Here is a 16,568-nt window from a genome sequence, read left to right as displayed (position 1 = left end):
TATGACACTTCAGGCCTGAGCAGCAGGGAACAGGAATGTGAATGCGAGTTTGGGTCTCTGTAGAGACCATGTGGAGGAACACCGAGGACACCAGACTGTTAATTCAAAGTTCATTCTCAGTCCTTCCACTAATTTGGGGCAAATCTGTTCTCCCTGCAGCTCGTGTGTTCCCACGTGTAAAATGGGAACAGGTATTTAGCTGCCTTTTCAAAAGTGATCTTAACTCCTCAGAATAAAGGCACACAGTGAAGAAATGAGAATATATCATTGCAAAGGAAATCTGCTGGTAATCTGCTTAAGCTGCGTTTGTTATCCAGGTATTATCACAAAGGTTTGTCAGGAAAACTAACATCTGCCTGTATTTTCTGAAGCTCCTTCAAGTCAAGAGGTATACACAGTGACATTTGGAAATACATTCCTCTCCCTTCTCACAGGGAATAACACTGCAATAGCACTATTTTCCTAAGCACTCCCACACCTCCTCCTTTGACGGCACCTTTGGTTTTCTTTCCAGGTCCTGAGCAACTCTGAAACTCAGGCCAGAGTGTTCCTGCTTTATAGCTTCATATACTAGTAAAGGCTAGTGTACAACACCTATTCCTTTTGTGTGTATGGAAGGAATCTTAACCCTGTGATATTCCCAAAGCACTTACAAGGCAAAAGGGGTTTCTCCCCATGATGCTAGTCATCTACCCTTCCTCTGAGACCCCTCTCACAATTCCTCTTCCATTTGCTTCCTTGATCAAAACTGTCCTTTCATTAGCTTGATGCAGCTCTCTCYCATTGATGCACATTTATTTGTTCTGTTTTGTAGAGTGAGAGTAGCTTGCCCTTGGGATCAGAGGACTGATTTCAACAGTGCAAAGCACCACTAAAGGAAAGTGGGCACATGGAGCTTTTCAGCACGTTTCTGTTTGGTTCTACTGCTGGACAAGCTGGAAGGGAAGGGTGCTATTGCGTGCCATCTGGTTTACAAGTTTAGTCAGCAACTGGGGACTTGCTTTCTACTTACCAGATCTGGTTACAAAATAAGATTATGAAAAAAAAAACTGTCAAAAATAATTAATCTTTTCAAAGTAGAAMTGAAACCTCAATGGATTGGTTTAAAGTAATATTTTGCAAGCATCTCTTGAAAAAAAAATCTTACCTTTCTTTAATAAAAGCATACATTTTTTTTTCTCAAATGTGTTAGATTTCTGTTTCTGAAAAAATTGCAGACTATTTGAAATTGCTTTTCATTTTTGCTCCTGTCATCCATGACTCCTTCCTACACTAAACAGAAATGAGGCAATTCAGTAGCTTTTTCAAGACATTTGATCAGAGAAACTTTTCTTTTAAACAGAACATAAGATTTCAGGCATTAGTAAATGGGAGGTGAAGAAAAAGCACACTGAATATCTGTAGGAATTGCTGTAATTGTGAATCTTTGTAGAATAGATAACTTAAAYCTTCAGTCTAATCATAAGTTCTATCTATTTTCATCTGCCTCTTTCTATAATGTAGTTATTGCTACAGTAATAAGTGCTAGGTGATTATTAAATTCACAGTTAAAGCTTCCCAAGGAGTTTCCTTCTTACCCTACAAGTTTAAGGCTTTTATTTCGATCATCATGACCAAGCTGATCGAACATTTGGAGAATGATAAATTTTCAATGGTAATTCTTCAACAGTAAAGAAACAAATTTTGCAAATAGTTCTTTGTGTTCATTTAAAAAAAAAACAGTGCATTTGAGCAAAGAAGGGTTTTGAAATTTCTTTAAAGAAGAGATGAGGAACAATCTTCAGATTCACACACACATAAAATTGTATTTTCCAAGCAGACCTGATTTTAAATCTCCTCATAAGTAAAATAAAGGAAAGTGCTTGAGTGTTCGTTGTTCATCAGATGACTTCCAAGTATTACATGCTTATTAGGTAACTGATATCCCTAATGCATCAAGGAGGAGTCTGATTTTATTATAGRAAGCTATGACAGCAATTTGCCCAAGGTCACACAAACAGCCAATGGCAGGCTTGGGAATAAATCAAATCCAAGCAATCAAATCACATGTAAGATTTCATTTTAAGAGACTCCTTATTTACCAGTAAACTCAAACCAAATTAAAAAACAAAATACTTGGCAAAATTTATATATGACAAAATAACCAAGTTAATTTTGTTCTTCTTGCCTTCATGAAGAAAAGAAGATGGGATAAGCTATATTTGGGTAACACTGAGCTAGCAGTATTTCCAAGGAATCATCTATTTTTGAAATAAGTTTAGCATGAACTATAAGAAAAAGGTAGCATATATGTCTGAAAAAAAAAGAGGAACACTAGCAATGAACGTCAGTCTTGAAATTTAAAGAAATTCTGAAATATATTGCCTTGCTACATCTTTGGTAAATTTGATGTTTTTTCATCTTGCTATAAGTTTAGTTTAGATTTTGCTTATTCACAATCTTAAGTTATATGCAGCATGCAAAAAGGAAGATTTTTGAATTATTAAGGAATAAATTTTCTAAATGGCTGTTAAGACTCTTAACAATCCTTACAGTAGAAAATAAGCTGGAATTTGTGCTTTGAAAACATTCTGACAAAAAACAAACACAAAGCAAAATTCACATGGCTTTGACTTCCATTAACAGTCTGGAACTGAAGCCAAGTTCACAAAGAACTGAGGGCGCTTCAAAAAACGTGGTTTGAAGTAGTGATGAAAATAAAAATAGGAACCTATGATTTCATGGGAGAGTATTGTGACTTTTCGATCTCAGAACTCCAACAGAAATTAAAGGAAACAAGGACACTCCTGAACTATTTTAGAGACCTGACTCGAATCTGGAAAGATCCATTCTTCAGTCTGCTTGAACCTTTTGGCATTTCTGCTCCTGAGCATCCGTCCTCCTCCTCAACCCCATCCCAGCTTCCCACGTGTTACTGCATGACCGTCCCCGCGACGGGCATCGGCTCAGCATCTAACCTGCTGCAGCGCTCTCTGRATATCAATGCCTTGGCCCCAAGGGACAGCTGGGTTGGCGAGACAGTCTCCGGCATTCCCGCGACGGGAGATATCAATTCGCTGCCTCCGCAGGTTCTGAAACGCCTCTGCCATCACCCGAACGCCATCGTACGTAAGAGCAGATGTGTACTAGAAAGAGAAGGGGAGTTGCACATCGTTCRTTAGGGTTAGCTGCCCTCATGTATGTTACAGTGGTTCTCCTCTCGGCAAGTTTCCAGATTATTTTGTTCTGTTTTTATCCTTCCAGCAGCTCACTTTCTACAGTCGCTACCATCTTGTTGATTTCTGAAAGTTGGTACCTTGCCCGCCAGAAGACTCGAGAGTGAGAGAGCAGCTCCTGATGCAGGGCTAAGGGCTGCTGCACTTGACTTTTGTTCTAGCTGAACTGCCATCAAATTATGCTCCCTGAAGAGGACTTAACCTTAAAAGGCATTCATTTGTTACCTGAGTATTTCTGTTTGGCTAGATTCACGAAAATGAACTTCTAATGATATTCAAAATAAAAAATAAGTCACCATTTCTGGTCATAYATGGAAACCAGAAAACTGCTTAAATATGCAAACATTATGCAAAAGATGAGTTTATTCAAGTAGAAATTTGTAAAGGAAATGTATAAAACTCTAGGGTGAAATACCTAGATGTTTAATCCTTAGCTTTAAGGAGGATGAAAACTGCGAGATTRACTTGTGCATTTCTCAGCAGGCAGCAGCTACTGCTTAGTAATTTTCAGACAGTGTTGATACACATGGAGTGGATAAAGTTTGTAACAATATTAAGTGACAGGGTTTTAGGAGYAAGAAAAGCAAAATTCAAGAGATCAGCATGATCACAAAGGGGCAAGACTCTACCTAAATTAAATGGTTTTCTACACCACTTGCCTTTGGCCTCTTCCAGTCCACACGAGGATGTTCCCTGGCATCGTTATTTTTCCACTGCTGCATGATCCTGGCTGGAACAGCATCTGTGTAATTAACCAACTGGAAACCAGTGACATTGGCTCCACTCTCCTTGAATTTTGTCAGGTCGATATCCATGAATCCCTAGCATAGGGGACAAACACAGGAGAAGCTCATCAGAGGAGCACATTTTATTATTAACCTGCCTATCTATGAATATGGCAGCTGGCTTAGAAAAATCTCTTCCCTCTACTAAAAAAAAAAAAATCCTGAACTCCAGGAGAAGGTCCATTTTGCAGACTATGGAGTGAATTTGCCTTTCTTACAGGCAACAGGAGGGCTCTGAGCTGGATGCATCCTGCAGTTTCCATCCACAGAGATGAACAGTCATATCAATAACAGCTCCTTTGCAAGAAAGCTAGCAGAATAATGGAAAAATACATCTCAGATAATACTTGGATAAAAGCATCAAAATTCTCAACAAACATTTATTAGAAAGAATTATTCAGTCATCTCTAGCTTTTATGCACTCAGTTACCAATGGAGAGGCATCCTTTTCAAGTTACAGTTTGCAGAAAAAACAAGTCCTAAATAATAAACTTTCAGTAAGTTAACAAGTACATAGTCAGTTAGCTTGCCAAAGGAGCCCCACTGTTAGAAAAGACAGGTATAGGATTTACTTACTTGGGAGAAACAGACATTTTTTRTACCTCAGATTACTGAGGAAATACATTTCTTTCCTTTCTCTACTATTTTTCCCTACCACTTGCCCACCTTATGCGATGAACACAAATGCACAAATATACAGGTATATTGGGGTGGTGGTGTGGAATTGCTGTCATCAACAATTCACAGTACATAAAAAACAACTGCTGAAACAGTTCAGTCAAATCAGAGGCAAATTAATAATTAGAAAGGCACTATAAGCAAGGTCACATTTTGGCCTCCTTGCTTTGGTTCTGCCTTTTCAGCACTCCAGATCTGAGAAACTCTTTGCTGTGTCCCCTTACCTAAAGCAGAAGAAGCGTGAACAGGGGTTTGCTCTCCAGCTTGGCAGTTGCACAGAAACAGGCAGAAGTCTGGTGTTTTCTTTCAGAGTACAGGCACAAAAGATGCAGCTAATTAGCTTCACTAGTATCAYGAGAAACCATAATGCATGAGGGGAACATACACAATGCAGCTTTACCTTCTCTCTCCCCTCCACAACACACTGCTGCTCCACATCCTCTCCAGACACCTTCTGAACCTATTGCTAGACTTCCCTCTCACACCTTTTCCCAATACATGTGATGACACTGTGAGTTAAARAAACAAATCACACCCCTCCCACAAGAGACTGATTGGGTTTCCAAAATGCTCTCTGTGCATGGGTTTGGGGTGCTAATTAGSTTATTAACATTCAAAGTCAGGGTCAAGTCATTAGATGGAAACTTGTTGAGGGAGCAGATAGTTTGCTATGAAAAGACTAAACTGCCCTTTCACATCAAGGTCAGACCAAGGAAGTCACAAGTGACACAAAAATGTCTTTAGAGACTTTCACACTTTTCCCTCCTGCTTGTTGTAAGCAATTTAGCATCCTCTTACTAGCTTAGGATAGGATGTAGRTGTACAGGTGCTGCAAACATGATTTATTTTGTTTCAAAGTGCAGTGATTTAGGTAAAAAAAATGCACATAGTGATATTTTGTGAGTATGTATTCCTCAGAATGCCGGTTTAGCCCACATCAATCTTGTTTGTAACTGCTAGCGTAAGGGTTTCAGAAAGCGAGAACTGTGATTAATGAACAGGAAATGCAGTAGGATAACTGTCCCTGACATCTTAATGCATTTCAAGCCAAGTGGTTTTTGACATATAGAGCTCCTAAGGTTCAGTAAGAGGAACCTCACAGGTTGCCAGCTGGTTATTCATAGCTAGGACCAAATTACACTGACATTTTGCTCCTGGGAGGTAGTCAGAAGAAGAAAATCTGTCAAAAGAAACTACCATGCAGCTACTTGAAGTTTGTGCCACCAGCTCCTCCTTAGAAGGCTGACAAAGGCAGGAAGAAAAGCCCAAGTTCACAAGATAATATAGATAGGATGTTGTGTCTATTGTCCTTAACCTCTCAATGAGAAGATTTAAATGGGAAAACTCAATGACACTAGTGACTGGACAGCAATGGTTGAAAACACTGTCTTTCACTGTTTTCCTCAAACCAAAGGTTTTGAAGCAGGTATTCAATGATATTCATCAGGATTCATCTTATAAAAAATTTTAAATTAATGTGACTAGACAAAAGGAATGAATTCTTCCTGAAGATTATATTAGTTTTCCCCTCAAGTCATTTTTGACGTAATTCAGGTTGGTTAAAAAGCATGGAGAYCTCTAAAGTTTTCCCAATTGTTTAAAACAGATGGGACTAGGGAGGATGTCATCTAACCTTGAGTATGTCTTTGCATTTCAGCTGTTATCAACTGCTGAAATAACTGCTTTCACCTGTTATCCCTCCTCCACATGCCCCAGTACAAGGTTAGTACAGGTATGGTCCTAATTACAAAGAAATTTTAATCACTGCACCACAGAAATCTGCTTAGAGCAGGGCTGGGTGACATGATAGCTAATCTGCCAGTGTAATGTAGTTGAACTGGAAATATCACTGGTCAGAAATTTTAGGAACCAGTTCCCAGTGGTGATTAATTCTTGCTGTCTAAGATATAAACAAGAATATATATCAAATGTTACACAAATTGTCTATTGAAGGTGTTTCTATTCACRAAGTGGTATCAGGAATTAAACATGCTTATCTATCTTTCTGGAATATCAGTYAAGGCTTGCAGGAAAGATTAAAACAGGAGAATTACAATACTTGCAAGTAAAGAGGCCATCAATCATCCATCATCTTGTCCTAACTATAGCCACATCTTARAAAAGGGGACCTTTTATTTAGTTTTCAATCTATCTGCTTCAGAATTCAGAAAATAAAAAACAGAAGGTTGTGTTTGTAACTGAGTCTGCAAAAAATGAGAGATGGAGATGAAGAGAGCAGCTGTCCCATCGGGGATGTAATTGTCTAACCCACTGTGGGATATTATCACCAGTTATTTCACCATTAGCAGATTTAGCAGAGAACAATAACACTATGTGAGTAATAAATACAATCTGTCATCCCTAATATTAAAGTTTTATACAGCACAACTCTATGCGAGTACATCAGCAAAAGGTTTCCAGGGAATTTGAGGGCTGCAGAAGCTCCCCTTGGCACCGCAGGTCTCTGCACGCCTGCAGTATGGCTTCCCAAGCCATGATGGGTGTGCTGGTGCATGGGTCCCTTTAGCACTGGACTGCATCCAGTCCTGGGCATGGCAGCACAAATATTAACTATGTAAAACCTCACATTACCAGGAAGTACTGAGGGAAAGAAGACATAAGTTGAYGGATGCTTCTTTTACCTCAGAGAAGCAGGCAATAAGAATATTGAGAAACTGGATCGCCAAGATTAAAGACTAAAATTTGTCAACAGATCAAGAGGAGGAAGGCAGTTGCAACAGACATTTGTGACAGCCACAGCATAAGTGAACTCTGAAAGAAATGCAAACATATATACTTACCCAACAGAGAAAGGGCCTAAAAAGCAGGAAAGTTATCACTCTAGACAGTAAGATTGGATGGAAAAGACTTATTGTTTGTCATCAGTAAACCACTAAGGAGACATTTCACTCCACTGCTGTGAGGCAGCAGACGTGCTTGCAGCAAGAGCTTCAGTATCAACCAATCTGGAAAGGCACAGAATTGCTTCCCTTTGCCATCAAATCAAAATGASTAAGAAGTGGACAAGTACTGGAATGAAGTATTCCCTGGGGTCTTAAGGACCAGAACTGTTCCAGAAATGTGCTAAAAAGTATTAGAAAAAACCAGCTTTGCAGTTATATCTATTCATGGAAATGGGTAGAGTCCCTGGAATCAGATGGAAGTGGCCCTTCTGCAGGTTCTTTGGACCTGAACTGCTTAGGGTCTGTCTGTTGGTCAAGCAGGTGTCTGGCTTCAGCTCCTCATGTAGGACTGTGTGTCCCTGAGGAAACTGGAAGAAGAGCAGGAATACAGCAACTCACGCTCTAGCACAGACTCGGTGCCAACACCCTTGGGAAACCAGGTGCAGTAAAACTTGGAGCCACCACGTTAGTCCCCCAGTCCCCGAATGGGGCACTGCCAGATGCAGGAACTCCAAGGAACACAACACTTCAGCAGGCTCAGCCCACTCTGGGAGGCGATGAATCCGGGCTGAAAGGGACTCTGCATCTTCAGCCCACTGTGCCTGTGGCAGGACTAGCAGCCCCAGATTTAAATTTGCTTTGCAAAATCAGCCTGGCAAACCAGGGAATATGACCTCCTGTCTTGCATATGYCTGGAAAATGCTTGGTTTCCTCTGAAAGCTATTGAACTACGAGCTGACAATAAACCACAGAAATCTGGGCCCATGAGCTGAGGCAGCTGCCCTTCTCCGTGCCAGCTCYGACTTTCAGCAACTGCAGCGCACCATGCAGACAACAGCCAGACTTGGTTCAAAGGACTTACTCTTTAACCTATACCATGGACTATTCTCTCTGCTTTAATAAACCTTGCAAAGAGATTACATGGAGAAGTCCTGCTGTTAGTAAATAATATGGACAGCTGCTAAAGACCTTAATACCTTCAAAGGGCAAAAGGAAAACATGGCTGTATTGGGAAGAGTTCCTTCCTCATTGTGTTTTCCTTGCTGTGTCTGTTCTTTATGCTGTGCTTAAACTGAAATCGTTTTTCAGCCAGAGGTTGTTTACTATCCCATTCACTGCTGTGGTTCCTGGGAGAGGTGTCAGCAAGTCACACATTTATATTCCTCTCCACTGCTTGTGGGCTCAGTCATCAAAGGCAATGCATAATGCAGGAAGACTGATGACTTGAAATGGGCCTCATGAATCCATCTTGATTAACCGGCCCAGGAAGGATCTGCGTTGAAAAGAAAGTCCCTGAGAAATCAGCCAGCTCCTTATTTATACCCAGAACATCATCAGGAGGTGAGACATTGAGTGGGCAGTGCAGGCTGCTGTCAGACAGTGCAGGGAAAGCCCTCATCCTCTCACGCGTGACCATCTTCGTATCTGCCAACATCACTTAGGACCCTGCACATCCTCTTTCACCCTCGTCTTTAACTGCCGCATCGTTTTAAACCTCTCCGTCCTCACAGGGCACCAGCGACACAGGGCAGCACTGCTTGTCCTGTGTGGGGAATGCAGACATGAGCTTACACAGTGAACTGCTGGAGCAGGAGAGCTGCCTGGCCTCTCCCATTCCCAGCAGTGCTGCAGGCTGAGTCCCTCTCCTCCATCCCTGCTGATCTGCAGGATAACAGCAGCAGTGGTGGAGCAGCTCACTTCCATATCTTGTCATATCCTGACATCAACAGGCAACAAGCCACAGCTTCAAATTCTCTCTGTATTTCAGTAACTTGGTATTAATTGCTGCCATTTGCCCTGCAGGGCACCTCCTACAGCGCAAGTGGGCCTTTGAAGCTCTGCTAACAGCCAGAGAGGCCTGAGCTCCCGGCAGGCTGCAGCTGCTCTTCCAGAAACTTTCATGGAGCCCAAACAGAGCACAGTTCAAAATCTCAGCACCTTTACTTTAAGTCTTGGTTTCTCCTGAGAGGTGGACCTTTCAGAGAGTCTCCTTGAAGACTGCCAAGTTTCTGAGAAATGCTGTTAKTTTTTTCTCTTCCCTTTGCATCTTATCTGTCCTCCAGATCTTCCACTGAGACTGATAATGCTCGTTTCTGACCAAGGACACATAGAAAATGCCCCTTTCTCTTAGACAGCCTGGAGAGGGCTTGCTGGCTGAACCAAAACACAGCCCGCTCACCTCAGTAATAAGCGCACTGTCCTCAGAGTAAGGTTTCTCAGTCCTTTTCTGCCTGGGATTAAGAGAATGGAGTCTACTTATTTTATTTTTATGAACTTGTGTCCCACACTTAAATATCACTTGGGCTTCTCTCATTGGTGTGAGTGTCTCCATTGCTCCCAAAGTAGGAGCTGCAGGAGTTGTGAGCACAACACTCCATTACAACTGCTCTACTGTTGTGATGGGAGGGAGACCACACAACTGTTTCAGTTTAATGCAAATTAAGAAAGATGGATTAGAGCATTATGCATAGAAGCTTATAATTGTTGTTTTTATTTCTTATGGTAGAATTGTCTCCAGGAAGAGAATATTTTTTCATTGCTTAGTGAAATCTGAATTTCCATTCAAAAGCGGTTTTGAGGTAATCTCTTCTGCTGTGCATGGCTGTCTTCTTTGTTTCTCAAATAGGGCAGGAGGAGCAAGAGCAAATTTAAACAATTCACTCAAGTTCACCTAGAAATCTATGGCAGCATCAGGAAAATGACCTGGCTCTCTTTAAATGCAATGCATGTATGGCCTGCCGTGCCAGACTGCCTCCTGCTAACAGACTTTATAAGAAACTTTGCAAAACAAAACAACTACTTCTGAATTGCTGTAGATCAGTCGAGTGAATACAAAGTGACTCCTGTCATTCCAAGGTACTCTGGATCATCCTGCAGGGAGTGCCGAGTGGAGTGTTTCCAGACAGAGCATTCCTAATATACCAAATTATCTTCAAGCTTGACTTGAAGTAAAGCATCATTCCTCACTCCCATCACTTTGAATTAAGAAGGAGGGTATGTCAAAAAGAGCCCATCTGCTCAAGTCTCGTTCCAGCATGCTTTCCGACAGGAAATGACTTCTTCTTGTCTGTAGAATTATTAATATGTCAAATCCTATTGTGGCAGCAAAACATGCAACTCCTCACTGTAACAAGGAACCAAATAAAGGAGAAAGAAAGTGAAAAGAAAGGTGTGAGGGGACACCCTGACAGAAAGGGTCCCAATCCTGTGGTTTGTGGAGTCTGTTTTGTGCTGGTCTATTGGTATCAATCAAACTAAGTCTGGTGAGGATCCACACTTGAAGGACGCATGGCTGGAAATGACTAATAACTCGATTTTGTACAGTTCAGCAGGAACAGGATTTTGTATGTGTGATGCTATTGCTTGCATCAGCCCTGTCCTATGGCTGCAGAATGTAGTGGTAATAAATGATCACACAGATCTTGGAAACCTCAGTCCAGGCAGATGGACAGACTTCTAGGTGGAAGTTTGTACTTTAGAGAGCTTTCAGAGAAGAAACTGATTTAAATGTTTGGGAAACATGCCTTGTAGTGACAGATTCCAGGACCTCAATCACAGATATGATTAAGGGATAAGTTGACCACAATTTATAAGTATCTACATAAGGAACAACACATCACTAATAGACTATTCAGTCTAGCAAACAGAGACATAAATTTGGTGGAGGAAGCTGAAGAAAGGCAAGTTCTGAGTAGAAATAAGCACTGATGAAGTCAACATGATTAAGATACCATGGATTTACAAGTTACTCCTTGCCAGATCAGCCAGGCTAACGGATTAGAGATTGCAAATGGGAGAGGAAACATGTTAGCTTAACAACCTTTTGCTGAGATCTAAGGAAACCCATTTTTTCCTTCCAATGGCTGTAATACAATGTCAGTTGCTCACATGATGCTTAGTAATTTTTTTAAGCCACAGTAAGTCACTTACATTTATGAGCCCTCATTAGCTTCAGCAAAAGTCCTTCCAAGTGTTCCAGTCTATCATCTCAGGTTACCATGTCTTAGCCCTGGTGGTGCAGAATTTCTCCCAAGAACTCCAATTCCATTTTCAGGGAAAAGATCAAAGAAGAACATTTAAACTACAGGTGAACTGAACTAAACCTGTGGATTTTGTCTCCATCCTGTGCTAATCACTATACTGGAAAACTGCTGCACTGGTAACCTCTGAAACCATCACAGCTGCTTGCGAAGTGAAACTCTGTCCGTGGCCTAACTCAGCACTGACACATGCTGATATAAAATGGCATAGAAAAAAATGCTTACCTTTGCTAACCAACACTGTTCTTATCTTTTCTCTTCCCCGCCATCCTAGCATCAGCAAACTTGTACACTTATCTATTCAACTTCAAACCAGAGCATCTGCTAAAAGAAGAACCTGGACTAATGCTCAAGGGGAAAAAAAAAAAAAAAAGAAATCTGAAACACCATATATGGCAGCTGTCCTTAATACTTTTCTTTTAAAGACAGGTCACAGGAATGTCACTTATTTTAAGATAAAGACTTTTCTCTGCCCAAGAGAGCTGATGTTCTCCCATTACTGACAGTAGTCAGCCTACATCCCTGGCATAAGGCGAACAGATATATGAAGCCAAGGTTATAGGGAAAAAGGTTGCAACATCAAAAGAAAGGAATCCCAGAAGTTTCTAAGCTTGCTCCTCTGATAGTATTGACTGTATTTTTTCCTTTGTGGTTGCTAGACTGATGCTCTCAAAGGCTGAGAACAAAGCTTAGAAAAACAAAACCCACAGAAACAGCCACTTCTTAAACTTGCCGAACCTCTTTGAGCTCTAAAAAGAAAAACAGAGAGAGCAGGGAGAGGAAGGGAGGGAGAGGACTGCAAAACCCTTATGCTGGTATACCTGACAAATACGCAGACCAGCARCTAGTGAAAGCTAATTGGAGTAACTCTAGTGGGTAGTGGCTGAGGATCCAGTTTTTGGGCGTTTTGCAATAGCCATTGGCATTTTGTGTACAAATAGTTGTACTAGCTGATAAGTCTCAGAGTCAGAGCATCCCCAGCTGCACCTCACCACCCCTTACCTGCAAAATCAGACCAGACGCAGAAATCACTGCAGAAGGAAGCATGTGCTGACCTGGTCAGTTCTGCCCCAAGGAGAGGCAGGAACACTCACATGAACCCTTCCCCTGTCATTGTCATTAGAGGAAATCCTTCCTAGGACAGACCTTCGTGGGATGGGCAGGGCTGAGCAGACAAGAGAGCCCATATCTTCAACAGGCATAGTCGGATTTAGAGGAGGATGTTTGTCCGTGGCCTAAGGTGCAGAACAATTTCATTTTTCTTTGTGAACACAGAAATGCTATTGTTTCACCTTGGCAACAGCAATTTCACTAGAAAAGAAAGCTGTTCCTACTAAGAAATACTAGCTTTCATTTGCTGCTGCTTGTCAAATTCTGCTTGGTACTCTACTACGGCTTTCCTGACAGCAACCGCTGGGCAAACAGCCATTGATTAAGAAAAGCTATTCCCTCCTTTTGCTCAGGAACCGCCTGTGACCAAGCAGCAAGTCCCATCTTGTTCAAAATGCTCTTTTGGATGATTTTGGTAGGACTCATTCAGCCTATGCATTTGCTAATGAACTTAATTGCTTTGAGTTCCTGAGGCAGCACCAGTTTGGAGCTGCTACAAGTGGACAGTACTCTGTGTTTTGCTGAGTGTAAGCTCTGAACAGGCATATGACCAGAAATTCCTAACATATACTTCAAATGTGCCATTTCCTTCCCCCATGGGGAAGGGCCCCAAAATTTAGATAGTATAGCAAAGAGGTAGGTCTTGAAAATTCATCCACTAGCTCTAGCTAGTGCAAGTAACTAAGCAATGGGCAGCCACGAACCAGCTGAGGTTCCCTTAACTTGCAAGACAGAGCCTGTCCCGACTAGGGAAGGACTCTTATGTTCACATTCACAGGGCGGAATGAGACTCTAAAATCAGGACTCCATCAGTTAACACAAGGAACAAGAAGTCATTCTTCTGGAAATCTTAAGGCATTTGCAGTTTTTAGCTCTTAATTCATACTCTCACAACTCAGTACTCTAAACTGTGCCACTTCTACAAAATCAGGCTGGCTTCTATGTGTGTGAGTATGCATATGCRGGTATATGTGGGTGTGTGGGCAATGCACACTCTGTCCCCTTAGGACTCATCTACAGGGGAAAATCTGGGGCATTTAAGGTCTATCCACTATGTATATGAGTCAGTGTGAATACATTATAGCATGTTACACCATCTGAAGGCTCTAATCCAGGAATGAGATGTCCTTAGGAAAGGGTTAGAAGTACCACGATCTCTCAAATTACAGCATCTGCATTCTGGTTTAACCCTTCCAGACACTGACATGTTCTGACAACCCCTTACAACATCCCTCACCATCCCCACACAGGGCAGATGTGCCACTTCTTTGTCCCTATGGCAGTCTCAGGAACTTGGGATCTTCAGAGCCCTTTTGACATTTTCCTTGCAGAATTGATGAGCAAGCAGCTTTCACGTAGGTGCAGTATATCAGAAAAATCAGAAACTGATTTATCTTTTGGTGTCCAAAACCTGCCCCAAAAACGGCCATCATAATGTTGAGGAGTGTTCCCTTTTTTTCTTAAATGGTTTTCCCRGACTGTTTGATTATACCCTCCTTTCTTTTACTGTTTTACATTCCTGTCTCTGGAGGTTGGCTCTCACACAATGCTGTGTTTTAAGTAGAAGGAAAAACAAAGAAAAGAGATTCTGGTCCTTTCACTTCCCTTGTTCTGCCCCAAAATCAGAGAAGCACCAATAATAATAGCTCTGGGGGTCTTGTCCAAACTGGGAATGCTGCAGGAACCAGTGGCTGGGACAGAAAACTGCTCCCGCTGAGCAGCCTAGGAGGCAGAGCCTTGCTGCAGAGGGGCTGAAGAACTGAAAAGCCTTTTGCTCCGAGTTAATTATTTATAATCCATATTGGCTGAGTATGCAGCCTTCTTCTAGCCAGCTCTGTCCTCTCAGCATTTAYGAAGGCTCAGAAAAGAAATTAAAAATGAGAGAGGAGTGCTGAAAGTGGGAGAGAGGTATCATAACACACAGGGAAATGTCCTTCATAACTCTACGACCAGAGTATCAGACAAGCTCATGCCTTTAATGTATTTATCCTTATGAAACTGTGCAGAGAGAAGAGGCGATATCATTCTCATTTACCCTTCCATGTGGGTACACATAAAAACAGCCTGATATGCATACCCCTACTACTCCAGACAGCTTCCCTGCTTCTCTTTCATGAACGGATTTGCATAAATCTCTGCTGACTGGGGCCCTAGCTTACAGCAAATAATAATTTTTTAAAAATTAGTAACTGCAGTTACTGGCTGCTTTGCAACTTGCATGTCTCCCCCTGCACAATATAACATTTTTAACTTTGTAATTGTAGGGTAGCCAGGGGCACAGAAGTGCACGGTCACTATCAGGACATCGTGGGGTAATTATGCGGCCATTTCTATCTTGCAAATTGGAGTTATCTTGGGACTGAGAGAAGGAGAAGGGCAGCAACTGCTTGACTAATTGGTAGTTTAAAGTTTAATCACCCAGGCCCTGACGTAGTGCCTGGCAGCTGCAGCTGCAGGAGGGATGAACCGCTCCAGACCCTGCTGCTCCAGAGCCAGTGTGCAGCTCACCACGACAGGCCACMGTGTCCCTGCAGAGGGCATGGGCAGGACCAGAGCTGAAGGAGAGCCCCCTCCTCCCCCCGCCAAATTCCTGCCTTGCACAGGGGGGTCCTCTTTCAGAGAACAGTCCTGATGCCAGGATGCCGACAGCAGCGTGAGCTGCACTGCCATCACAGATGGACCGGCACGTCCAGAGAGGAGTCAGTGACTCTTCTGGTAGTAGCACTGAGCAGCAAATCCTCCAGCCTCCCAGCGAATTCTTTTCTTTCTGCTACCTCTTTCCAAACCTCCCTAAACAGAGAAATTCTCCAGCTTCCTTGGGGGGACAGCAGATGGCATCAGAAAGACATTGTGCCACTGCCCAGCACAGCACTCTGTCCTCAGGCAATGCCTCCCTGCATTACACACACAGCTTTGGTTTACTGGCAGGGATCCCTGCAGAGGGATCTCAGCAAGTCCGTCATCAACAAGACTGCTGCTAGGGCCCGAGGGGCTCTCAGGATGGCTAATGGGATATGAAACACTTCCCTTGCGGGACACACTGAAATGGGGTTAAAACTAGTAGAAAACGCAAGTCATTACCAGCAGTCAACAGCTTGATTGCCCAACTCAAATGAGCTGAGAGGCAATGCCAGGAGCCCAGGTGCCCAAGACATGCAAAAACTCCCTGCTTTTATTGACAGTTGTCTTAACTGTCTTSGAAAAGATGCGGTTTGAAATTGGAGGCAACGCTTCCTCAGAAACCTTAGAGATATCCTGGAAATGCTCTCACTGGCTCTGGATAAAAAACACCACAAGGAGTAGGTAGCAAAAAATATCAAATTGGTGGATTAAAAACAAAGGCTTTCAGCTCCATAATTATGAATATAGTGCTCTGCAAAAAATCAGTTAAGAAAGAAAACTCCAAGGAGGGAATATAAAAAAAGCAATACCCAAACTCACCAGATTTGCCAGAATGTAGTGGTAACCATTCCCATTTTTTTCAAGCTTGATGATCTGCATGATAAAAACAAAAGATATTTAGCACAGACCAACGCAAGAAGTAGAGCTTCACCTATCTGACCACCATCTCCATTTTTTTCTCCAAATAGACTGCATGGGGGCCCTAAAACATAGTAGAAGAATCTGGTTAGAAAAAGGACTGAGCTTTCAACATATGATATATGAGTAGCAAGTCTGAAATTAGACAGGACAGGACTCTCAAGCAGATTCCACAGGCAGGGAGAGCAAATGAATCAACATGTTTCCTAGAGAGAACAGTGCTTTAAGAAAAGAAAAGAAAAGAAAAGAAAAGAAAAGAAAAGAAAAGAAAAGAAAAGAAAAGAAAAGAAAAGAAAA

General features: G+C 42.1%; 1 protein-coding gene across 2 annotated transcripts in view; it reads right to left on the bottom strand.

The window, feature by feature from the left end:
• Positions 1-16,568, bottom strand: part of GRIA1 (glutamate ionotropic receptor AMPA type subunit 1) — a 128,698-nt gene that overhangs the window by 44,487 nt on the left and 67,643 nt on the right. For both annotated transcript variants that reach the window (XM_085317923.1, XM_085317922.1), the window contains exons 5-7: positions 16,173-16,226; positions 3,875-4,036; positions 2,958-3,125 (exon numbers count right to left, since the gene is read on the bottom strand). In XM_085317923.1, coding sequence (XP_085174049.1) covers positions 2,958-3,125; positions 3,875-4,036; positions 16,173-16,226 — 384 coding nt within the window. The remainder of the gene's footprint in view (positions 1-2,957; positions 3,126-3,874; positions 4,037-16,172; positions 16,227-16,568) is intronic.

The sequence above is a fragment of the Rhea americana genome, unplaced genomic scaffold (assembly GCF_003343005.1).
Source record: "Rhea americana isolate MKP2758 unplaced genomic scaffold, rheAme1 scaffold_51, whole genome shotgun sequence".
Taxonomy (NCBI): Eukaryota; Metazoa; Chordata; class Aves; order Rheiformes; family Rheidae; genus Rhea; species Rhea americana.
Note: the sequence above shows the minus strand (reverse complement) of the source record. Positions and strands in the feature narration are given on the sequence as shown.